The sequence below is a fragment of the Candoia aspera genome, chromosome 1, assembly GCF_035149785.1.
Source record: "Candoia aspera isolate rCanAsp1 chromosome 1, rCanAsp1.hap2, whole genome shotgun sequence".
NCBI classification, from domain to species: Eukaryota; Metazoa; Chordata; class Lepidosauria; order Squamata; family Boidae; genus Candoia; species Candoia aspera.
This window is the reverse complement of record NC_086153.1, coordinates 123,648,551-123,675,723: the sequence shown is the minus strand read 5'-3', so window position 1 is coordinate 123,675,723 and position 27,173 is coordinate 123,648,551. Positions and strand designations below refer to the sequence as shown.

The following is a 27,173-nucleotide window of genomic DNA, read 5'->3' as shown; positions in this document are numbered from 1 at the left end:
ACAGATTGTATAACTCTGTGATTCTGGACACTCCATTCCATTTGTTTTATGGTGTGAAACCAAAGGTAAACCATCTTAGAGTGTTTGGTAGCACTGCTTGGGTTCATATTCCAAAACAACAGAGAAGGAAAGGAGGCCCCACAACAAAGAAAGCCATCTTTGTTGGCTATGAACAAAGCCAAAGGAGCTACAGATTCATAATGGGAGAGAAATTAATAATTAGCAAAAGCGCTTCTTTTGCTGAACAAAACTGGGGGAGATTAAACTCTAGCTCTCCAGTTGATCTGACCACAAGAGAACAGCAAGGACTTGCTGATGGTGATCTTTTGCCTGATGAGGACATTAAACCAGAAAAGCAAACTGAAGATCTGTCTAATGAGACAGATGCTTCTCAGGAAAGTGATAGGAGTCAAAATTTAAGCCCTGTATTACCTCACAGATCTCAGAGAAGTAATAAAGGTGTTCCTCCATCACATTTTCAGGCTGAAACAGTAAAGGCTTTTCACATATTCACAGAACCTGAGTCTTTAGAACAAGTGAATGCTTTACCACCTGAGATTGCACAAAATTGGCATTCTGCCATGCAACAGGAATTAGCATCCTTGAAAGAAAATAAAACATGGAAACTGGTAAATCTACCTCCCAATGAACGCTGTCTGGGTTGTAGGTGGGTTTTCAAACTAAAAAGGGATGCTGATGGCAAAATCCAAAAATATAAAGCAAGGTTGGTTGTAAAAGGGTTCACTCAAAGGAAAGATTTAGACTTTGACAAGACTTTTGCACCAGTACTAAAGGTGAATCAATTAGATTACTGTTAAAAGTTGCTGCACTCAAGGGAATGTCAGTTAACCACTATGACATTCAAACTGCATTTCTCCATGGTGATTTAGACCACAAATTATACATGCAGCAGCCCCCTGGCTATGAAAAAGGGGAGAATCTAGTCTGTGAACTGCAGAATCAATCTATGGGTTAAAACAAGCTGCTAGATCCTGGAACCAAAAATTAGATGAAAAACTGCAGAATTTTGGTTTTGAAAAAGGAAAAGCAGATCCATGTGTATATATGAAGAAAGACAAACAAGGCTGTATGTATCTGTGCATTTATGTTGATGATTTGCTGCTGTTCACATCAACAGAAAAACAAAGGCTTGATTTTGAAGCCTGCATGAAAAGCCATTTCACATCAAAAAGCCTTGGAACTGTAACAAATTACCTAGGTTTGGAAATACACAGGGAGAAGGATGGTAGCTTTCTGTTAAACCAAAGGGGAGATAATGTGAACGGAAAGACACAAAGAGTTAACAAAGCAAAATGGTTTGCATCTTATTCTGTAGTATAAAAAGGGGAGTATTAATGTTTTCTACTACAGATTAAGGTTACTATGGTAACTAATCATTCTGGCCGGGTGAAGAGGCTGAATTTAATTGTCCTCTTTTCAGATGTTAATTTTTGCACCTGGGGGGAAGAACTTGCCTGGACTTGTTTTAGTTTCAGTTTCCCTTCTGTGTAGGCATGTAGAGAGTTAAGCAGCTCTCACCGAGAGCCTGTAAATATGTTTGCTTTCTGTAAATAAAATTATTTTTATAGAAATGCCTGGTGTGTGTCTTTTCTGATCTCTCCTGGGCCAAAGGCTTTCTTAGCAATCTGCCAACAATAAATTGGTTCTAAATTGAAAATAGTTACTTGCTGAGGTTTCTGTAACCCCGTCCCTTTCATCTCAATAAATCTTGTTAAAGCAGTGAGAGAGAATCTAATCTGGAAGAAATACTTTCAGTTTGAAGCAACTGCCAAAAGCTTGCACTAAAGCAGAACATGAAAAATTTTCTTCATGTGTGTATCTGAATATATGAGGATTTGAGAGCAGATAGAAATCTGGTGTGCACACTGGTCATGCACCCTACTCTAATATTCTCATGCTCAGACAGAAGGTCTGAAGAACTGCTTGCTTAAATGTGAATAGTACAGTCTCACAATCAATTCCTCTTTCATTATGCAAATAGCTGACTTACATTCAAATAAACATCAGAAGATATTTTCAGTCCTCTGTGTTAAACAAGAGGAATGGTGGATATGACTACATACATGAACCATGTTCTGCTCACTTTCAAGCTCTCATGGGTTTCTGGTGGGTACCTGATAAGGACATTCATATCAAGTATTGGCCTGAGTTTGCCTGAATGATTTTCAGCAGATACATTTTAAACTGCAAAACACATATTATATACTTACTTTGACAAGAAGAGAGAAATAGTGAACAGCAGGGCCACAAGTATAAAAAATATTCCCCATACAACCTAAAAGACAAATAAGTTTGAAAAACAGTTTAGCAAGTTTCTCAACAATGCATGGTCTGGTCTGTCATAATATGAGATAAATATGAGAAATTTGTTAGCAGCGCACATTCCCTTGCAATTAAAAATGCAGCATCTATTTCCCAAACCTCTGCTAATATCAGAAACTGTTCTGAATTCTGCACAGCATATTTGCTCATGCAAAGCAAAACAAGAAAACTAAAAATCTAAGGTCCAAAACTGCAATTAGGAAACAAATTACAAGTTAACCTGAATTTCTCAATTCATTTTCTGAAAAAAAAATTGTCCAGATATAGGCAGACTTAATTTATTCAGCTGATCATTTAGGAAAAGATCTGCTCAAATGACAACATACATTTAAATATTTCTAAAAAGTGGAGAAAACAACTAAAGCACATATTCATGTATTTTTATTGATATTTTAACATTTGTAAACCATCTAGATTGAGGCAATGGATAAAGTGCATAAACACATATTTATTTATTTAATTAATTAATTTTTATCCCGCCTCTTCTTCTTCTTCCTAGCGTTATTCCTGCGCTATGGCAGGGTCCACTTGTCATCATATCCGTCTCCATTTGACTCGAGCCAAGGCATCTTCAGGGGTGAGGTTCACTATTATTTTTATAAATAACTCAAAGTGGTGAACATACCTAATACTCCTTCCTCCTCCTATTTTCTCCACAACAGCAACCCTGTGAGGTGAGTTGGGCTGAGAGAGAAGGACTGGCCCAGTCACCCAGCCGGCTTTCATGCCTAAGGCAGGACTAGAACTCACAGACTGCTGTTGCTGCCTAGCAAACTGAGTTCATTTTTTAAAAGTAAGTATTTGAATAATTAAAGCAAATAAGATCAGAGCTCAGTGCAAGGTTGGAGTTCTAATGTGTCCATACATGCTACAAGAGTGTTATCTAAATTTAAATGAATTGGAATAATGTATTATTCTGTAATATGATTATTCATTTTTATTAATATTAATAAATATTACTTATGTTTTAGTAGTTTTTATTTAAAAGTAGACTTGATTTTATGATTTTCATTGTTCACAGCAATGCAAAGCCTATTTAAATACTGTACTCTGCTTACATTATATTCTATGGTAGCTATAAGATTACTCCTAGTTATCTACTAGTACATCATTACACCATTATTTACAAATACTTGATTCAAAATCTTGACTCTGATTTTTATACTAAATAAACCTAAGAGGCCTTGACAAATACAGACCGCTAAACAAGTTTCCAAGTCTTCCAAAAGATATACATTGGATCAGGATATTGCAAGATAATCTTCTTAAGCTACATATAACCTTCATATCTTTCACTACAAAGAAATTATTTTTATGAAAAAACATTTTCTGGTAGAAATTTAGTCCCAATATGAGAGTGATCTTTGCTATCGAACATGCCTATTACAAAGTAATGGTGTATTTTCAGCATCATTCAGGTACAATTCTTTTTATGGAAATTTCAAATCCCTAGTGTCTTGGCTTTTTTGTTTCTACATTCTGTTGGTATCTTTCCTTTTTCCACATCCATACCCTGATGGTTTTCTAACACTAAATTGAATTTGTTGCTTATTTGTTCATCCTGCAAATTTGTTCCCACATTTCTCGTTTACTCGTTTTACATTGATCCATTATTTGTCCAATTGTAACAGTAACTTAAACCATAAATCTTTCTCCAATTTCTAAGTTAGTTTGTACACTTGCTAAATAGAATCTGACCCCATGGCACTATACAACTGTATGAGACTCTACTCCCAGCATATTTAATGGGAGCCATATTTCCAAGTAAATCAGCAAATAAGAGGAGAATCAAACTGATGTATGATCTCATTTAACACACTGCATTAGAATTGCCCCATTCTCTACATCTTGATTTTAGCTACAGTTCTGAACCATGATATATTTTAACAATAAAGATGTGGAAATATAGCAAAAGGTTATCTATTAATATGGTATATGTAGAGATTTGGTCAGCTCAAAAGAAACCCAAGGCACAATATGCTACTTCGCATTACTTTTTCAATCATAAAATACAATTATTGAACATCCTACTTTTGTTCATTATAATAATTGGATAATTCACTCAAATACCATTTTATTTCTTTACATCTAAAGAAATGAATATTTTACAAAAATTGATAATTTCTATCCATTTTACACACACAAATTTGAATTAGCAAAGACTATCTTTGGATCTTTCTTCAAAAAAGTTGTATTAGGGCTACGTGAAGCACCTCGTCAAAGGGGTTGCTTGAAGCAACAAGGCTCCCTGCTTCTAAGCCGCAATTAAGAGTGAGGCAAAGGATTCCACACCAGCAGTCTCACAAATGCATAGCTACTATCCAGTGTTTTTTGCAGTTGTTTGAAAAACGTTTATGTTTACAGAACAGGCAGTGTTAACATTTATGAAATACAATAGCTGGGATTAAACTTTGGTTTAAATTAACCTAAGGGCCTGTACTCCCCAACAGGATTTTAAACCATTATCATCATTATCATCTTCATGGCATAGCCACTTTTTCAACACTATTCTCTTTCAAAACATTTTGTTGCATAATTTCATGCAGTGGAAAAAGAGATGCTCACTGACACACATATATTCAAAGTATCTCTGGGCATGAGGTCTAAGCAACTGGGTTTGAAAAAGCCCTTCAAAAACCATGGTACCGCTTGGCTCAGTTTGTGGTACCAGTAGAACCATTCTGGTCTTCTGAGTGGAGTTTGTCTCTTAATAATTTGAACATTTTATGAGATATTGGTAGGATATCAACAGGTTCTGGTACGAACAGAAAGTTTTCCTACAATACAAAATGATGATCTTTACTTTTAGGGGCCTCATGGCACCACAGAACTTTGTCCAGCAGCTTTTCTCAACATATTCCAGACGCCGTCCTCTTTTGCGAAGTGTTCTTAGTTTGTCTTCAAGTTGTTGCAGCATTTGCCTCTCTCGAATTGGTAAAGGTCGACCATCTCTGCACTAGTAACAGAATTGTAAGAAAAAGTACAATTGCACATTAGTATTACAATCTTCATGTTTGTTTTAATTCAAATCCTTACTCATGGAAATTGAGTTCAAATTTCATTTCAGTGTAATTTAAAAAAATCTTTTAAAAAACTAAGAATGCTTGTTTCTAACAGGAAAGGGATTAGTTTTCCAATTCAAAAGTACTGTAAACAGAAATGTTACACCAAAGTCTGAGGGATTACTACTCATCCACTTTTAATACAAACTCCATATAAAGAAACAAAAACTCACAGAATAAACAGAATAAATACAAATTAACAATCCAAACAACCACATAGAGTAGAGTAGTAACTTTTATTAGTTATTGAAGTTATCAGCAAATTAGATACTTTATTGGGCTTACTACAGTGTGAAGTAAATGAAACTCTATATTAATATATACTGCATTTGGAAATGATAATATGAAATCCTACTTTAATATATATTGTATTTTTCAGGTGTCCAAATGTCCAAACTAATAACGAGTTAAAATTAAGAGATCTTAGAAAAACACAGAATTAAAGTTTTAAAAGTAATTTCAAAGTAGCACCAGACCTTTGATTTAATTCTTTGAATATTTTGCTCAACATCTTCAATATCTTCAGTGTTCTCCAAACGTTCATAACTAGCATTTCTTGTGCCCTTTATAAGGTTTAGAGGCAAAGCAGACATACCGTAAGCCTAGAGAAAAATGAAACAGAGCGTTAATTGAACCTATCACTTCTAAATGGTCATCTTAAATAGTGCAAAATCACTATTCTAACATCAAAATATTTAGCCATATTCTTTTATTACATAGAACTTTACACTTATATGATTTTGCAGCAAACAATCACAAAGCATAATGACAGTTTCTGAACCCATCTCTCCTTACCAGAAAGATGCGTAAACTACAAAATACAGAATTCACCCCATATGCTGGCAAAAACTTAAATACATCAAATAAATAATCAACCAAATAAATAATCAACCAAATAAATAAATAAAATAAGAAGAGAGAAAATGAAATGAAGTTTTTTGGTCTACAGTACAAGTTATTTGGAACTGCTGTGCACTGATTAAGGTTACATGCTGAATGGCAGCCCAATTTTTAAAGAAGGTGAAGGAGGAAATACAGCAGCAGAGCTCATATAAACACAAGGGAACACAACTATAAAAAGCAATGAGAACAATGGGGATCTAAGGAGACAAACAAAAAATATGAGAATACCTGAGATTGAAGGAAACAAAGTAAAGAAAATAAAACACTATGAACTTATTGTACATGTTACCAAATCAATAATTTCTGAAAAAAAGTAATAAAGTTAGAAAAAAACTTTTAGGAGCTTCAACAGGTGGAAGTAATAAAGTTAGAAAAAAATTTCTAGGAGCTTCAATAGGTTGACAGACAGACAGACAGACAGATGTGCCATCAAGTCATTTTCAACTCCTAGTGACCATGTAGATGGATTTTCTCCAAGACGCTCTATCCCTAACCTGTTCTTTTATGTCTCCAAACAATGGTGCACTCATTTCCTCTGTAACTGAGTCCATCCACCTAGTGCTGGTTGTCCTCTTCTTCTCTTTCCTTCTACCTCTCCCAGTATGAGAGCCTTTTCCAGAATGCTGGGTCTTCATATAATGTGTCTCAAGTAGGATAATTTGAGCCTGCTCATTTGTGCCTAGAATGAGAACTCTGGGTTGATTTGTTCAATGATCCATCAGTTTTCTTGGCTGTCCACAGTATTCTCAGGAGTCTTCTCCAGCACCAAAGTTCAAAAGTATCAATACTCTTCCTATCCTGCTTCTACAAAGTCCACCTTTCACATCCATAGAGTGACACAGGGATTACCATGATTTGCACGATTCTGATCTTTGTAGGTATAGACACATCATAGCATTTGAATATCATTTCTAAGGTCTTCAATGACTGCTCTACCGAGTGCTAGCCTGTGGCATATTTCTTGACTGCTTGTTCCTTTACTGTTGATGGTTGATCCTAAAAGGCAGAAATTATCCACCATTTCAATATTTTCATTGTCAATTCTAAGGCTGGTTGTTCTACCTGTTGTCATTAATTTGGTCTTCTTTATATTTAATTTTGGTCCAATTTTTTCACTGTGCTCTTTGACTTTTAGTACTAGGGCTTGCAGATCCTTTGCATTTTCAGTTATCAGGGTAGTATCATCAGCATAGCACAGGTTATTGATGTTTCTTCCTCCAATTTTAAAACCACGCTCATCTTCTTCCAGTCTTGCTTCCTTTTATATTCCACATATAGGTTGAATAAAGAGAGAGGGAGTATGCAGCCTTGTCACACCCCTTTGCCAACCTGGATCCAGTCTGTTTCACCATGTTCTGTCTGTACTGTGGCTTCCTGACCTGTACATAAGATTCTTATGAGGACAATGAGATGTTCTGGGATTGCCATTTCTCTGAGCACATTCCACAGCTTGATGTGATCGACACAATCAAAGGCTTTTCTATAATTGATGAAGAACATACTGACTTCTTTTTGGTATTCTTTGACTTTTTCAATTCATCCAACGTGCATCGGCAATAATGACTTGTGTTCCTTGATCTTTTTTTAAAGCCAGCTTGAACATCTGGCATCTTTTTCCATGTAGGGCTCTAATCTGTGTTGGATGATCCTAAGCATTATTCTGCTGGCTTGTGAAATTAACGATACTGTATGATAGCTTGAACACTCAGTTAAGTCTCCTTTTTTTGGTATTGGAATGTATATTGACCTCTTTCAATCTGTTACCCACTGTGTTGTTCTCCAGATTTGCTGGCATAGCTTGGTTAGAACCTTGACTGATTCTTTTACTGTTCCTTGCCATGTTTCAGTGGGTATTCCATCAGTTCCTGTAGCTCTCTGACTTGGTAATGACTGAGTACTGATCTAACTTCTTCTTCTAGTACCAGAGGTTCTTGTAAGTAAGGAATATCTTCTAAGGTATCTTGGATATTTATATGTATGTATGTGTGTGTGTGTGTGTGCGCGTGTGTACACACGCACACACATATACACACACAAACACTGCAGTTCTTATTCTTTAAAAACAACTCTTAGAGCACACAAATATTGTTTCTCAAAATAAAAGAAGCATGTTAAAGACAGCAGTCACAACACACACCAGCAATATTCACAGAAAGTCTGAGCAAATAATGTAATTTTGATCTGGCAGCTAATCTCAGTAATCAGGGTGTCAGGCAATCCTCTTTAAAGAGTTTGTTCCACAGCCAAGGCACTATCACACAGAAGATGCAATATCATATTAACACCAGTGAAAGCTTTTGAAGGCAAAAGTATCAAGAGGAAAATAAGCCTTTAATGAAATTAACGAACACTGAAGACAGAGAACTACTAGCACTTCTGAAAAAAACAGTCTATGCACCAATAAGTTATAATGGATGGGTGGGTGGGTAGAAGGAAGGAAGAAAACCTTAAAGGCAAGACATTAAACTGCAGTGTCAACATGCGTGGACAAAATAAAATAGAGACAAGGAGAGAGGAAGTAACATTTCTAAAACAGAAACAAATGAAGTTATTATTTAGAGATACAGACAGAAACTGCAGAACTGACTGAGATTAAGTGGCAAATGAAAGTTGCTTATATCCAGAAAGCCTAACAATTAAATGATAGGAAAACACCAGAAGCAAAGAAGAAAGGACATCCAAAACATATACACCTTAGTGAAGAACAGAATGAGGGGGAACAAAACCCTGCAGCAGTTACTAAAAAAAAAAAACAACCCAAAAACAAACAAACCGTGAATGTATATTAACAGAAAAAATCCTCAAAATAAGCCCGATCCAATTTAAAAGTACTTCTGGAATAGAGTCAATGTGTTTCCTTGCAAGATACTCCACTCTACTCCTACCATACTGTTTTCTGGGCCCCAGCTCAGAGTTCATATTCTGTAACCAATCCACGCAGAAGGTCTGAGTGGGAGGAGGTTGTTTTCTTAACACGCTTTTCCTCTAAATATGTGTGCTTTTACTACTACTACTATATTTTTCTTCCACCTTTTTATATATAACTCAAGGTAGCGAACTTACCTAATCCTTTTGCCTCTTATTTTCTTCACAACAACAACCCTGTGAGATGGGTTGAGCTGAGAAAGAGTCTGGCCCCAAATCATCGGGCTGCTTTCATGTCTAAAGGAAGCCTAGAGCCCTCTCCTGGTTTCTAGGCTGGCACCACTTATTGCACCGCTTCCTCATCTCCTTTATGGCTATCAAACAAAAGGCTGAAAAATTTGGCTCCATCATGGGGAAGCCTCTGAAAGCCAAAAAGAGGGGCAGCGGAGCACATGGCCCCTGGGCCATTCTTTGTCTCCTTGTATTAAACCAAACTCCATGAAACCATTTATACAGTCAGGACCAGAAATCCTGGAACAAGGATAACTGTTTTGGCATTTGGCCTCTGTACACCACCACATTGAAGTTGAAAGGAAACACATCCAGATGGGAGTGAAGTCAGGATTTTCAGCTGTAATTCAAGGGGTCTGACAAAAGTGGGGCATTAACCATTCAGGAAGTACAGCCAGTGGCATACACACACACACCCATTGTAACTTAGCCTGTGTGATTTCAGCCAGTGGGTTAAAATAGTTTTAACTAAGGTCTAAGTTCTTCTTAACTAGTAATCATATACATTATGCTTTGTTTTTAATTTTACAGAAACTGAAATTATACATCTCAAAACATTTTTAGTACTTAATAGAAAGAAGAACTAAGTTTCTAAATGGCTAAACAGCTAAGTTATCAGTGAGGATAACCAATGAAACTAAAATCTTAGTAATTTTCGAGTCCTGAAATAGACTGATGACAACTTTCATGAATGGGGAAAATGTCTTGTTTAAATAATTTCTAGACTGCCCAAAGTTGCTGGGAGTCAAGCAACATATAAATGTAATAATAATAATAATAACAATAATAATAATAATAATGCTTTGCTTCCACTGTATAGTATTCAGCATTACTGCCCATCAGACTTTAGAAGCTACACAAATCATCTTCTTTTCCAATGGGAAATTAAGGAGTTTAAATTAGGAGACCTTATAGGACACACTTCTCCTGCAGATGCAATTAGCTCCCACCTAATTCAGGAAGGACCTCAAACCAGTTTTTATTTCGACAAGCGTTTGGGCCTAGAGTGGTGCAAGCATGTATCTCTCTTTTTTTGCTTTACTTGCATGATCATTCTTATTCTACTTTTGTATGGTTGTTTTATGGATGGAGGTATTCATGCTGTTGGTTTGCATATATACATCACTGTCAGTCCTTTGAGGTTGGCAAGGTCAAGACACAGGGACAGCAGGGATTCTCGGAGTGCTCTTTATTGTAGTAAAATAGAACAACAGAATTGTGAAAGCCTATCAGAGGTTCTGTCTGCCTCATCTTGTACCAAACAAAATCAAGAACAGGTTATTTCAAGTTTATTTCTTATGCTTTCTTCTTCTCAGGCTGAATAATCTTTTCTGAAAGTTACGCTTAACCGTACACTCATCACTTTCCCATTCTCAAGGCCAGGGCTATCTAGCTAGCTAAATACATAAATCTTTTCACTCTGTTCCAAGCAGATTTCATATCTTCTTTCCTGATTCTAAAAACAGCAACTTATCAAATAACCTCCAAAGAAAAACAACCAGACTCCAAATGCCCAGGAAAATAAAACTGTGCTGCCCACATTCAGTGTGGGACCCCCACCCCTAGGAATAGCCAGGGTTATGACCTTTTCTTCCCTATTACAGATAGTCCTCCTTTAATGACTGCCTCATTTAGTAACCATTTGCAGTTGTGACATTGATGAAAGAGTAACTTTACAACCAATCCTCACATCCTTCCCAACACCCTTAATATCTGCTCTGCAGATTAAGGATTTTCCAAACAAATCTGGGCACGTGAAGGTGGATAAGAAATTTTGTCGCACAGCTTCTGCTTATGTAGTAACAGCTGTTACTGATTTATCCTTATTTGTTATAAGTCCTGCATATAGTTTTAAAAAGAAAAAAATATTTAGCTTTGCAAAACAAATATTGGAGTCTAGAATCACTGTGGGGCCCGTGGCTCTTCGAATGTTGTCTTCAATTCCTAAAGCACACACCAGAAAGAACAAGTATTATGGGAAGTGTAGTCCAACAACATCCAAAGGACCAAAAATTCATCATTCTTATTCTAGAACTTCTCTTTTAAAGAATAAACGATATCATCCCATTAAGTCTCACTTTACTTGTTGACCTAAAGCTGAGAACATGTAAAATATGCTATTTAGGGAAGTATAGGTTTGCAGTTTAAATCACCTGCTACCGCTTAACCTTGAGAACACTGGATTTGATCCTAAATTAACATGTGACAGAATTCAAAGTGTTAAAAAATGAAGCCAGCCTTAAATGGAGATAAGACAAAAGCAGGTTGCTTACCGTGTAGGTAATAGCTGCCAGCATTCCAATAAGGGTCAAAGAACTTATAGAGAAGGAGAGGGCAGCTAAACCATCTGCAAGGGAAAAGATAGAGATACTTTGTTAAAATGCATACAACCAAAGGAGAACGAATCAAATGCAATCCAGTATCATAGGGAAACATAAAGTATCAAAAATTGGTAGCATAAACATTGTTAAAGGCAGAATAGAATATCAAATGTCAGTGGTCATTCCCCCACCCTGCAAAAAAAAAAATGTGTTAGAAATTGATGTTGGCATTGATTTAAACCCTTAATTCAAGCAGTGAGGAACTGGTGACCATCCAGACCTTGTTGGATTGCAATATCCATCATCCTTGATATGCAACTATGCTAGGTAGTGCTGATGGAAGTTAGAATCCAACAAAATTGGGAGGATCACTAGTCCTCTATTACTCTATTACTTAAGAAGTTAAGTAATAATGTTAACACCAAATACTAACAGTACTTTTGGCTTAAGATTGTATACCAGCCTGCATTTAACCGTTCTTTATGTTGTTAATTCTGGAGTGTTTATACTTTTTTATGATGTAAGATTACTAAGTTTTATCACCCAAATATATCTATTATTTCTTCACTGGGAGTATGCTGCCTGGAAAGGGCTATAACCCAAAAGAAAGAATAGGAATACTTTAAATAAACCATAGAATCTAAGGAGATCAAGGAGATTAAGTAGTCCAGCCCCATGATCAATGAATGATGTCTCTAAATACATCAATAAATGTCTGTCCAACTTCTGCTTAATAATTCCAGCGGAGCAGAACTACCACTCCATGATGTATTTTTCCACAGATAACCAGCCTTCTCTGTTAGAAAGTTATGTTCAGCAATGGAACAAACCTGGGTCTAAATACTGGCATGCCTTAGAAAATTAGCTCCTTAAACAAAATTTTAGAGCTGTCCAGCTGTTTCTCCCAAATTATTTATAGCTGTTTCTCAGAAGACTCAGAATCAACTAGCATAAACACAGTAACTCTGTATAAGTGATATCTAGGTCTTCAAGTTTCACTAATACTGAAACTACCTCAAATGTAGTATTTCCATACTACCTCAGATTATTCCCTCAAGATTAGCAGTTCTTTAATTCACACACATTGAAATGCAAGGTACCAATCCAGTGGAATTTAGAATAAGAAAATACAAAATTATCCAATTGATTCACAAGGAAAAGAAAAAATCTTACGGCTGCTTCCAAGTTCTTCAAACAAAAGTTTTATTTTCTCCCACTCTGTTGAATTTTTCTTGTTAGGAATATCCAGTGGAACAAAAGCTCTGAAACAGGAATAAATGAAACATATAAAAGCAACCTGTATGACTGTTCTAATAATACTGGAATGATTAAATGACTGAACTTAAAATACGAAAAAAAACCCAACAGTGATTATTTATTTGTTTGTCTGTTTATTCAATTTGTATAGCCGCCAATCTCAAACAAGTGACTCTGGGTGGTGAACAAACATAAAATCAATTAAACCAATTAAAAACACAATACAGAAAGAAAAGATTAAATACATATATCAGCCAAAAGAATATTATAATCGGTAGGTGTTAGCATAACCAGGAAATGGGGCCCTTTGCACACTTGGGACACCAGGCCCAGGCACACAGCCAAGTCTTCAAGGCCTTCTGATAGGTCAACAGTGTTGAGACCATCCTAAACTCAGGAGGGAGGATGTTCCAGAGGGTAGGTTCTACGGCAGAGAAGGCACATCTTCTGGTTCCCATCAGCCAACTCTAGCTGGCTGACAGGACCTAGAGCATGCCCATCCCGCTGGACCGGATTGGATGGGTAGAAACAACTGGCAGAAGACAGTCTCTCAGGTAACCCGGTCCCAAGCCATGAAGGGCTTTAAAGGTGACAACCAGCACCTTGAATTGCACCCAGAAACACACTGGTAACCAAGGCAGCCCACAAAGCAGTGGTGTTACATGTGCAGAATAATTGACACCATTTACAACGCATGCAGCTGCATTCTGCACCAGCTGAAGCTTTCAAATGCTCTTCAAGGGCAGCACCACGTAGAGCATGTTGCAGTAGTCCAGATGGGAGGTCACAAGGGCATGAGTGACGGTAAGCAGAGCCTCCTGGTCCAGGAATGGGCGCAACTGGCACAAAATCCAAAGGTGTGCAAAGGCCACCTTAACCACGGCTACCACCTGCTATTCCAGCAGGAGCCATGAGTCCAAGAGGAGCTCTAGATTGGGCGCCAGGTCCATCTGAGGCAGTGCCACTCCATCCAGGACCAGAGGTGGAAAAACCTTGACACTGGAAGGCCCAAGCACCCAAGCCACTCAGTCTTGCCTGGGTTGAGCCGAAGCCCATTACGCCCCATCTAGGCCCTTTCAGCCTTCAGGCACTGGCAGAGGACATCTGTGGCATCACTCAGGCAGCACAGGGTAGAGATATAAAGATGGATATCATCAGCATACTGATGATAACTCACCCCAAACTGTTGGATCACCTCACCCAGCTGCCTCATATAGATATTAAATAAGAGGGGAGAGAGCACTGAGCCCTGTGGCACCCCACAAAGTAGGGGCCATGGGCTGACCTCTCCCCCCATTAACACTGACTGGAACCAACGCTGAAAGAAGGAGAACCAGCACAACACAGTGCCACCCAACTCCAATTCCCAAAGCCAGTTCAGAAGGATACTATGATCGATGATATTGAAGGCCGCTGAGAGATCAAGAAGAGCAAGGATGGCTGCACTACCCCCATCCTGCTCCTGCCAGAGGCCATCCAAGAGTGTGATCGATGCGGTCTCAGTCCCGTAGCCCAACCTGAACCCTGACTGAAACAGGTCCAGATAATCCACTTCATCCAGAGCCCTTTGAAGCTGCCATGCAACCACTTTCTCCACAAACTTCCATAAAAAGGGGAGATTGGAGAATGGACGAAAATTGTCCAGATTAGTTGGGTCGAGCAATAGCTCTCTGAAGAGGGGGCGCACCACCACCTCCTTAAGAGCTGGCAGGACCACCCGCTCCAAGGAAAAATTTACCACTGCCCAGACCCAATCATGCATCTTCTCCCAGGCAGCCTTGGCCAGCCAGAAGGGGCACGGATCTAACACAGAAGTGGCTGAACTAGCAGCTATAAGAACCCTGTCCATTTCCTCAGGTTCAATGCGATCAAAATTCTCCCAGATAACTGTGCAAGACTCAGCCCCCATAACCTTCATTGGCCCTGCACCAAGGCTGAAATCCAACGCAGAGAGAATTAGAGTGACATTATCCACCAGATGCTCAGCATACTCCTCACGTACTCTGAAGATGAACCCCAGAATTACTCCCTCCAAGGAGGGTCCAGGTCACCAAAAACAGGGCCACTGGGTGGCTATCTGCAGGCATGGAAGGGACAGAGAAATATTACATTTCACCACCCTTACCACCACAAGGTAGGCTCTAATTGTGGCTCTACTCATGTTCAGTCGTCTTTGCTCTTTGTCGTCTGCCAGCAGCTCTCTAGGCATCTCTTAGCCCTCTTCAACTCCCTTAGCTTCTCTGAATACCACAGTGTGTTCCGGGATCCATGGGCACAGAGAGGCCACTCAGACATGATCCAGTCCAAAGCCACAGCTGTTCTCCCACTCCAGGTGGTCACCAGGGCTTCACCTGAACCATGTAGCAGACCTTCCGGAACAACCCCAAGCTCCCTCTGGAACCCAGCTGGGTCCATCAGTCATCTGGGGTGGGCTGAGCTAATAGGCCCAGCCTCCTTGCAGAGGGGGTGGCATCAGAGAACTGGAGATTCACCAGGGAGTGAATCTGACCATGACAGGGGGAAAAAAACAATATCTCCCCCAAATTCAGAACACCCTACCACTACTCCAACAGGAAAACCAGGTCAGGTGTATGATCACTTTTATGCGTTGGGCCCTGGATGACTTGGGACAGGCCCATGTCTGTCATGGTGTCCATGAACTCCCAAGCTATGCCACCACCCCCACAGAAGGCAAGTTGAAGTCCTCCAAGACCATAAGCCTGGGGAACTCCATCGCCAACCTAGCCACAGAGTCAAGAAGTGCAGACAGGGAGGTTGCTACGCAGCAAGGAGGCCGGTACAGTAGTAACAGCCCCAATTGATCCCTCTTAGAGCCCAACTTAAAAATAGGGTCTTGCACCTGGCAATCTGAGGAGCAGACCCCCTGGATGCCTCCTATGAGTCTCGGATAACCACTACCACCCCACCACCCTTACCCTGGGGTCTTTATTGGTGCCACACCCAGAACGCAGATGGGCATATCTCAGAGAGGGGAACTCCCCCTTTCTCACCCAGCCAGATCTCAGTAATACACTCCAGGTCAGCCTTCTCATTAACAATCAAGTCATGAATGAGGATGGCCTTGTTGCAGATTGACCTGGCGTTCAGTAGCAGTAGCCGACAGCCCAGGGCCTTGAAGATCTGCCATCTGGCACCTGGGAATGAGCTCAAGCGGCTGGAACATACTACAGGAACAATATACCTCTGGCACAGTTCCTGTGAGCGGCCTGCCCCATCTCCCACCATATCTCCCCATACCCATCACTACTGGGATATTATAGACTGCCCCCACCCCTTCAAGCCTTCCCTTTACCCTGCCCATAATGGTCCACACCCAAGCCTATATCCCACTCCCCATACATATACATCCAGTCACAGCCTCTTCCAGGACCATCAACCCAGGATGCTTCTGCATAGCACTCAGCACCCTATATTCTCATTCCCCCACCACCAATCCACTCCCACTAGACTGGCAGAGAGCCCATATAACCAACACTAGATAACGTTGAGTATGAATCAATCAATCCCCCTCCTTCTGGCTCTTACCCATAGGAAGGGGAACAACCCCTATTCAGGGGAAGAAACACCCTCTCCCACCACAAACCCTAATCCATCCGTCAACGGAGTCCGTGGATTTGCAGAGTCCTTCTGTTCAATCAGTTCCCCAGCCCAGAAGACAAAATGGCTGAATGGATAAATGGGGGCAGGGGAGCTACAGCCGCAAAGACCAAGCCAAAAGCAAAACCTTGGCCCATCCTCATGCCTGCTGAAGCCCACACCCTATCCCCAAATGCCCCTCAATATTAATTCCCAAATCAACTCTGTCACCACCACACTGGAACTTTCCACCTCTGCACCAGCCACAGGCCTCCTCGGTCGCTGCCAGCACACCCTTCTCCATTGCTGTGTGACTGAACGCTGCTCAGTGTGCAAAAGCTGATCTACACACCACAGCTGCTCCACATACCTGATACATCCAGCAATCCAATCAACCGACTGCCAGTCCCAGGGAGACGATGGTCTAGCCAACAATCCAGCCAGCAACAGTCCAGACAAGGAGGTAAGTTCCAGGCATCACATGCGATTCTGTTCCAAGCTGCTACACAGCATTACAAGGGAGACGAATCGCACCGGCACAGCAAGAAGCATCATCAACCAGGCCCGATAGAGGAAAAACCCAAATCTGCAGAAACTCCACCACCTCTCAGTCCAACTCTCCACACTACCAACCAGCAGCAATATATTAAAACCAGCTACCATTGTCACCTGCTCCGCAACACACCTGGCCTCAGCACCATCTTAGGGGAAAAAAATTAGCCAACTTCTTCGCTCCATATAAGAGCAATTTATTTAAAGGCATGTCTATGTCCAATTTTAAATATAATTTTAAAAATTAATGCAATATTACAAGCTTGGGATGAGCTGTGTGATTTTTGTGACAAATCAGAAAGTCAGAGAGAATAAAGAAAGCAGGGAAACAAATAAGCAGGCAAACTAGCTGTTCCAAGTGATGCTTAACTCCTAGTGATTTTGTGGACCATTTGTGTAGCTTTCTTAGCAATAACACAGAAGTGGCTTACCACTGCCACCTTCTGGAATGCTCTTAAACTGCTTAGTGTAGCTTACAGCTCTCAGTGTCTGGTGTCTCCCTTTTAAATACTCCTCAAGCCTGATCCTCTTAGCCTATGAACCTAGACAAGGTTAACCAGGCACTGTCATCTGCTGAGACAATCAGCCAAGTACAAAATGTGTAAGCAAGTTATTCTGATATGCTTAACACGCACATATTGTGTTAAATTCAAGAGCATGTAAAAGAGAAATGAATCTGAACTCACAACAATTTACTTTTAAACATGTTGCTTCAAACAAGTCTTCATTCAAAATTTACTAACATATACAGCATTTGTTTCCACAGAAAACTCCAGGGGCCACATAATAAAGAATGCTGCTTCTCCATACCTTTTTCAAAGGTTGATAAAGGATTATCAGGAAATAAGCTATTTTAATTTCACCATTTTCCACTATTCTCACAATCAATTAACAATCAGTCATGCAAGAGGAAACAAAATGAATGGGTTACTGGGACAGAACCACACAGGCTGCACAGGTGTGAAGATGCAAATAGAAGATGCAAGACAGCATTATGGCTCCTGCTCCAAAAGAAAATTATTCCAATTGGGCACCTAATCCCTTGGTTTCTGTGAAAGTATTTTTTAATTTAATCATAGTTTAAAATATATTTTGTTTTGAATCTTGGTTTTCAGGGATTCAGCATTTGCTATAAAAACATAACATGAATAGTAGAGGAAGCTTATATATGAATATTCTGTCTTGCCAATTCAGATAGCAGAAACATTTATTTCAAAATTAGTGGTCTTGCATAGTTTAACATCACTTTTACACAAAATGCACTGGCTTCTAACATGCTTCCAGTTTGAGTACAAGGTATTAGTGATCACAGCTTGGGATTTTGATACTTAAGGAATTGTCTTTCTTTGCATACACTTATGTGGGTGTTTATCAATGTATCCCATCTTTGGGAGGTAGGTTTCTACAACATTCCATTTGGAGGGAATTTAAATAAAAGTCTGACCTAGAAGAAATCTGGTTCAATGTATTATCTTAATAAGAATATGCAGACACTGTTTTATAATCATTGGCAATATTCTAATGAATTCATAGCACAGCTCATGTAACCCTATGAAATCTAGAAAAAAAAATAGAACAATTTTAAATCTTCAATCTTGGATTTCTAAAAGCTAACTTTTCAATGGCAGAGAGAAATGTTCATTTTACTCCCGCATGGAACTACTGTAGTACCTCAATTTAATCAAAATTATTAGTTTCCCATAGAACTCAAATGTCAAAGAAACATTAAATTTATCAAGCAAAAATGCATTAGCTTTGAATTTTTGTTATCTAAATATCAACTTTCTCAGCTAAAAAATCAAATAATGAGTGAATGTGGAGATCAAGCTAGCAGTAAATATTCACCAAATACAAGCTACATATTAGAGACCCGAGACAGTGACATTTGAGTGGGGGCATGCACTGTATTTAATTAATTTGGGTGAAAGATTGCAGCTTCATACAGTAATCTTTCAGGTCTCACACATGATTCATGATTTTGGAGTCAACACAAATTATATGCATATTTTTAGGCTGAACAGGAGATAAATTGTCCTGTTTTACATTCTAATCAAGACTGTTACCTACACATAATTTCTAAATAGTTTGCCAGTGAAAAAGTTAAAATCTAATGGTCACTTTATCTTATTGAGAAATATCCATTAGCACGAGTACCCAATTGTAATAAATTCTCTTTGTATATTCAGCCATACATTAGTCTACTTTGAAGAGTCCCCTCAATCCTTAGGAGCAGGCATAAGCCTAACACAGCAGTTCAGGGGAAACAGAGTAAACCCAACAACAGTGTCAACTAAATTCAAGATGTTAACATCAGGTATTCTTCAAAAACTGACGAAAAAACTATGAAAGCAGGAATGTTCACGAAGAGTTCCAAGATTTGCCTTCTGTTCCATTTCAAAGACACTTTCATTTCCATTTCATAGTACTTTTCTTCTTCAGTCATAAAACAGTATAGAAGCTCAACTGTGCTACACCCTCATGACATAAACAATTCCAAACTTCCTCTGAAACAGAATTTATTTCCAACCTTTTACAGCATTTCAAAATGAGAGGTATGACTCCACCAACCTTCAGAAATACCAGGGCATGGAACGTACTGATTTTCACTGGCTACTGATATTTGCAATTCCTTTGTAGTCTCAAATAAGAACCATTTAGCAAACATAAAAATATGACCCATTCGTATTTATGTATGTAAGACACTTTCAATAGGATTAAAGAATGTATACTCGCTGTTGCTTTTATGAACAAATCTGAAAACTGCAAGGGCAGTTAAATAAACCATTCTATTGTAATGTGTGTATATTTATGTTTGTGTGTATGCATATTACTTACCCAATCAGTAGAAGAACTGAACAAACCAGGAGGAATCCTAGTGTATACTTGAATGCAGTTTTAATCTGCTGTAAAAATAACGTAAGAAAAAAGCATATGGGAAAAATAATAACAGCTACGTGCTAAATTATTATGATTTTAAAGGATTTCTTTTAATATAAAATGAAGTTAGTTTTCATATAATGAATATAACATTCCACACCCTGCACAACAGAAAAATATCCAATATTCATTAGCCATGTTTTCTTTACTACATCAAATGCTCCCAATTTTCTTCCTATGTTATCTCTGTATTTTTCACATTAAAATTAAGACTTCTTTTAAATCTGAATCATGGATCTATAGTATTTTTAAAACCACAGACATCTACAACATATTAATAGATGGGAACTGATTAGTCAAACAAATTTCTGAATATTTTCCATTAACAGAACATGGACATATCATGAAGATCCTTTTTCTACAGAGGATCCAGGACATTCTATAGTGGATATCATTGTCCTCTAACCTCTGGAATCACTGCTAGAAAAATTCTGACATTTTTCCTATAGGAAGGGACAGCTCCTTCCCTTCTTTCAGAAAGATGAGCCAGAAAGAAGGATCAAAGAACAAATGAGAAAGGTAGAAACAGAGGAGAGATATGTCAAATTATGTATAAATGGTTGCCAATATCGATATGGTCTCTCATACATTTTCCCTCTTACTGTTAAAACTTGGGTAGGCCCAATGCCCTGTCTCTGCTCTAGAAAAAGCATCGTTAAGTCCACTGTGTCAACATAAAAACCTTTCATGGTAAGTTCAATGTATCATTTTCCTACAGGGAACCAGAACATTCTATAGGGGCATATACAAGAGCTATTTCTGTGATGTGATTCTACATCTGGAGGACTTTTAGTCCTTGCTAAGAAGTATTTTCTTCAGCAGCTGAGGCATAAGCTTACCAGTTAATATTACCAAGTGGTAGTCCCATAGATGTCTTCCAGAGGCTCTGGTAGAAGACCAAATTTACTAATGCAGAACTGCTACCTGGCAGAGAGTGCTCCTATCCTTAGCACAAACCTGGATGAAATGGCTATTATGCATACCACTTTCTTGGTAAGTGCTCTACATATTATTTGCACAATGCTTAAACAGGATTCAGGTTAGGGCTTGAACTGAATTAGAGCTGGAGGATCTTTGGATACAGTAAGCGCATTAAGTCATATATGTAAATGGTGGAAGCCCAGCAGGATGGTATGAGGGTCTGTATGGATTTGTTGTTGTATTCTAGACTGCTGAAGTGCTTTTGTTAATCTTTAGGTGCGTAGTCCTAACTTGCTGGAACTTGGATGGCTGAATCTCCTTTGGTTATGCAGGTTTGAATGGCTGGGAGCTGCTGACAGGTTGACTAGATCTGGGTCTCCTGGGCAAACTGGGAGGTATTGATATTAGTTCTGCTCTCCAGTCTCACACTAGGTACAAGGGTTGAGGGGAAAGCAAATAATCATTGGGACGGTTGATAATGAACACATCTGTTGTCTCTGCTTCCTGAGCTGGGAAGTCTGGGATGAAGTGCATCACTATGTAATTGGTGGATGCTACTAAAAAGTCCATTGCTGGATTTCAGAAAAGCAAAATTATTTATCTGAACATCCTGGGAATGAGGCTCCATTCACCCAACTAGGTTTTAGCAACTGAGCCAGTCAGCTACATGTTGTGGATTCCCTGGACACATTCTTCTGTGAGAGACAGTACATTTCCTTTCACTCGGCAACTTGGCTGTTTCCTTTCTTAGCTACTTTGATCTGCTGCCTCCCACTCTCCTGATGTGGGTAGTCTGAAAGGAGCATATATTTGCCTTTTAAGAGAATCTGGAACTTGGTCAAGGCTAGTCATACTGGACACAGCTCCAGGAAGTTTATGCTGCAACTTGCTTCCTCTTCCATTCAGACTCCCCTAGTCAACCTAGACAGCGTCCCCATCGATTGAGGAAGGCATCTATGATGACCGGGATTGGATGATAGGATTTCTGAGAGGTAGCACTTGAAACTCCTAATTTTTGTTGGGTGCACAGGGAACCTTGGATATCTTTGAGCTATTAGGTTCTAGCAGGGAAGAAGCATCTATTGGAAAGGATGTGTGTTGAATTTCGCACATCTGGTCATCTTGTCCTGGCAACTGATGAGAGTCATGCAATCTAAGCAGTTGGTCCAAAGAACTGATGTGACTTCTTGCTGGATGGTCTTTCTTTCTTCTGGTAGGGAAATCAGATTGTTTTCTGTGGTCTGGATTCAGAACTGAACCCAGCTATTATAATCTATGCACTAGTTTGAGAACACTCTTCTCTTTGTGGATCAGGAACCCCAGGTCCTCAAGGATTTCCTTTTTGTCTTTAGTTTTAATCAGTACATTGTCTGATTAACAACATTTGCAAAGCTTGCCGTCCTTGAACAGGTCCAATTTGAGGACCAGTTCACAGGGGCATGCACCAAGGAGACCTAACACTGTTAGCAGTAAGCTTGGTAGCCATTGAGATGCCACTCTTTGACACTGTGGGCCTCCCTCAGACTTAAGGATTTTGTTAAATGTCTTTGGAAATGGGAAGCATATGGTGGGATTGTTATCTACTGGTTATACCTCTGCTACCAACAGATCTAACAGGGGATCCTTGGAAATGGATGGTTCTGGCTCTTTCAGCTTAGAATCGTATAGATTTCTCTGGGTAGTTACGGGAAATCTGCTTCCTAGAAAAACTTTGTGGCCCTGTCTGCTGATCCTTTTCCTCACCTAGGGACAATTCCTTTTCTCCCCTGACTGGTTCTGAGATGTCTGAGAGATTGGACATCTGTCCTTCACTTGGGGGCATATATCTTTACCATGAAATCCTAGCCTAGAGACTTTACTGTCTGTGGTGGGGATCTGGAAAGGAGGCCTCCAAGAAAAAGGAGGTGATGGGAATCAATGCTGTTTCGTCCATAGGGTCACCCTTTGTGGTCCCTCTCAAGTGAAGCACACAAGATAGTAATATATTTCCTCTACCTCAGGGGAAAGCTGTAGCTTGTTTGAGATACTATGGTCACCCTGGGAGACCTCTACTGTTCGGAAAGGCATGTGGCTGGAGTGGGGATTTAACCAGGCACAGCCAAGTATGCCATTCCAGTACTGCCATTCTTTTGATAGGGGTGGGTAGATTGGACATCCAGCACTGCCCATTCTATCTCCTTTAGTGCCCAAGCCATCCAGTTCTCCAGAGGAGTGATAAAGGACCCAGCTATTTGTAGACTGCAGCTGAGGGCTCAGCAGCCAAAGCCTAGAATATGGCAGAAAGGTGAGGTTGTATGTTACCATGCTACCAGGGTCCAGCCACCTTATTTGTCTCCATCTGTCAGAGGTCTACAGGGAAACTAAAGAAACAAAGAATAGAAGGAAAAAAGGACTATGTTGCTAGATAAGAGAGTCCTGACCATTTGGAAGTCTACCCAAGTGCTGGGTATGCACCCTGGCTGGAGCAAGACAGAGGCAGAATTAGAAAAGGATCCATTTCTTTGCACAGAAAGAATGTCAGAATTTTTGTAGTCCTAACATTTGAGCATGTGAGAAGGATCTACCCTCTATGGAATGCCCTGACCTTCTACTGGAAAAATGTGAGTCGTCACAGTAGACATCTCAATATTTTTGTCTACCCAAAAAAACTATTTTACTTTAAGGTCTGTTAAGCCCCATTCTCTTGTTCAATCTCTGCACAATTTATATTTTAAAATAATGTTTCAGTCCACTACATCAGCAGGAAAATTCTGGTTCCCTTTCTTGGCTACTGCTGTCCAGCTGGAAAGTAACATTTAAATGCCAGGAATTATTCATTTTACAATCACAGTGATAATCTGCTTTCAAACCTAGCTTCTAGAGAAGAACAGAAACAAATCACTATGTAGTGGTAACAGCTTTTGTTTATAAAAAAGGAAAAAGAGGCATTTTGATAATTGTAATTGTGGACAAATGTTAAGTAGTTTACTATATTACAGTGAACCCTCAATTTAACAGACCTCAATTTAGTCGATGGACAAAATTTGCTGAATCTTATCATTTCCAAATTTTAGGCAACAGCAGACTTTGTCCCAAGCAAAACATGTTGTTTGGCAAATCAGTGTGGAAAATATTAATTAATCACTGTAATTAGTAGAGTAAGCTCTCATGAACAAGCATAATTTGTGGGTTGAAAAATCCCATTCTCCATTTAATGGACATTCAGTTTTAATTAAAACCCCTTCCCTCATTAGTTAAGCTTAAGGTTTACTGTAAAGTTTGTCTCCAGTTCTGCCTTAACAGGCACATTTGCTAAACAGAAAAAAGGAGCAATTATTCTAAGAGGCTACAAGTATTATATAGTAATAATGGTATTGATGTTAATGCTAGTTATATATCAACATACATCTATAAGCATTTATAAACATAGTCCATTTCACTTTGCTATAATGGATTAGCAAACCTGGCCAAAAACACAGTATTTTTACCGCTTTTGATCATTAATGTGATATCTAGAAACAATAGATTTCATTTAATTCTCTGAACAGATTTAAGAAACCTACAGCTGTGGACACAAGGCAGAAAAATCAGTGATACAGCATATGCTTTGCTCAGAGAAAGAACCAGATAATCCTGACATTACAGTTAAAAGGATAAGTAAAAGGTAAAAGCAAAAGCCTCAGTATGATTCGACACCCCCTTCCCTGCTGGAAAAGCTATTGCTAGTCAAAGCAGATTTTACTGAACTAAACAGATAAAAAACCTGATCTATATGAGGCAGCTCTCTATGCTCCCATGATTCAGAGAGGGGAAGGAGCCACAGGTTAAGCCTAGTTTCAAGCTACATAAGAGAATGTGGTTTCCTTTCACCATGATACAGTTTTTGATGTTTCAACTACTATTAGAACAAGGAAATCGAACCCATTTTATTCACTAGATATCCAACCAAGCATTCAACAGCAATATAAGCATCTTACCAAACACGTATTGCCATCATCTTCATCTTTCTCCTCATAGTAGAAGTAGACAAAAGGGATCCATAAAAATACACAGAATAATATGATGGAGTAAAGGGCTAAAATGAAAGAATGAGAGAACAGGGACATTCTGAAAATCTACAAAATAATTCACAAGATACTTCAAATTCATTTTTACTACAATGCTATTATAATGAAGTAATAAAGTAGGGGTACTAAGTAAAAGTAGAATCCTGTTGAAGTAGGTCTCTCTACTTCAATCTACAAACTACTAAAATAATGCATGTTTTTATTATGTCATTAATATATGCAATGTTTTACAAACTAGCAAAAGAACAAAAACTTGTACTCTAAATTTAAACCAAAAAGAATGCAGCCAGAAATGCAATGTCATGTTCTCATTCTAATGTCTGGTTAACATTGTAACGTTTCACATGTCATTCTCTGTTCCGTGTTCCTTCACCCGGAGTTTTTTCATTCTTTCGCCCTCCATTGTTTTGAGGGCTTGGAATGTATGTTTGGGTTTGCGCTCCTGTTCAAGGTTACTTTCCCAGGCGCGTCTAACGGCTTTCAGCACCTGGGAGGGGGAGCGTCCTGACGAGCGACGGGGCGGGACCTGCTTACAAGCAAGACTTTTAAGTTTGTATTTGGCGCGCTTTTGCTCATTCTCAGCTTTCTCTGTATTTGCATACTATTCCTTTAATAAATCAGTTATCTTTAAGCCCGAGCTTGTGAGACTGAGTATTTGGGTTTAGGCAACCATTACATAAAGCTGAGAATCATTTCATCCATTTTCCGCTAGCCCCATCCAATCATTGGATAAGAGGGAACGCTAGCGATGACAGAACCTCAACTTCGCGCAAGTGAGGGAAGCGAAGAAGAGCGGGAGGCGGCCAAAAGCCGGCCAGTGCTAACTTCGAGAGCGCAAAGAGCAGCACGTCGGGAGTTGCGAGATATCCAATTGGACGAGCTGCTGATATCCATGCAGGAGAGTCTCAGGAGTGATCATAGAACCGTTATGGAAAGAACACAGGGGAGGGGGTCTCCACAATTGACCTGGGAGCACGAAGTCCCCTTGTCACCGAGGGTGGTGGTAACCAACCAACCCTCGGAGGAGCCAGTCACTCCGGCCCGAATGAGGGCATTAGAAGATAAAATGGAGTTAATAGTGACGATCCTCAAGGATCTACCCAAAGAGGATCTACCCAGAGAGGCAGAGCCCACCCTGGAGGATTGGGAGGAAGAGCCGTCACAGTACCCCAGGCATAGTACCATGTCGACCCGGGGGAGAAGCAAGACTCGATCAGCCCGTCAAGGGGGGGAGCGAGAGGCAAGACCTCCTAGGGATCGACCACCCATGGGGGCTCGGCGCACGCTGACATTCGCGGCACCGCCACAGCCAGCTGAGCCGGCAAGAACCTTCCCACCATTTGGAGTGAAGTTCGATGGGGATCCCACAACGCTCTCCTTCTTTATTACTAATGCCAAGCACTATATAGAAGATTGGGGTCGAAATTTTCGGTCTGAACATGGCAAGGTCAATTTCATTGCCAACAAGCTGAGAGGAAAGGCAGCGGATTGGTATGTGCAACTATGCCAAGCTGAGGCAACTGAGTTAGAGGACTTCGATGAATTTTTGTGGGCACTTAAAGAGCATTTCGAAGACCCCCTAGCTCAAGAAACGGCCAAAAATGACCTGCGGAAACTCTACCAAGGGTCCCTCTCAGTTGCCAAATATGCGTTGGAGTTTAAAGCTTTGGCAGGAAAAGTGGAAGACTGGTCTGAGCCAACAATCATCGAATTGTTCAAGCAGGGGCTTGAACCCGAAATCCTTCGATGGGCTCTGGGCAGAGATGATCCTAAAACGCTATATGGGTGGATTCAGTTGGCGGGCAGCGCAGAAAATGCCCTACGAACCTATGCCCATACCAAAGAGCTTAGACAAACACGTCTCGCTAGAGGAGCGCGCACATCTGGACTTGCCAGCCGCCCCAAACCAAAAACCTGGGAAGAAGAGAGGGAGCAACGGTTCTCCAAGGGTCAGTGCCTCAGATGTGGGAAAGAAGGACATCAAGCCACGTCGTGCCCAAGACGCCGTCCAGAGGAACGACAGACGAAACCCACGGTAAAGACACCTGCTCCTGCTCCACCGCGAAAACTGAAGGCAG

General features: G+C 39.8%; 1 protein-coding gene across 1 annotated transcript in view; it reads right to left on the bottom strand.

Annotated features, from left to right (window-relative positions):
• Nucleotides 1–27,173, bottom strand: part of LMBRD1 (LMBR1 domain containing 1) — a 73,265-nt gene that overhangs the window by 27,623 nt on the left and 18,469 nt on the right. Inside the window, exons 4-10 of the mRNA XM_063313160.1 lie at nt 25,006–25,103; nt 20,027–20,094; nt 12,959–13,047; nt 11,738–11,811; nt 5,882–6,007; nt 5,147–5,299; nt 2,232–2,296 (exon numbers count right to left, since the gene is read on the bottom strand). Of these exons, the coding sequence (XP_063169230.1) occupies nt 2,232–2,296; nt 5,147–5,299; nt 5,882–6,007; nt 11,738–11,811; nt 12,959–13,047; nt 20,027–20,094; nt 25,006–25,103 (673 nt within the window). The remainder of the gene's footprint in view (nt 1–2,231; nt 2,297–5,146; nt 5,300–5,881; nt 6,008–11,737; nt 11,812–12,958; nt 13,048–20,026; nt 20,095–25,005; nt 25,104–27,173) is intronic.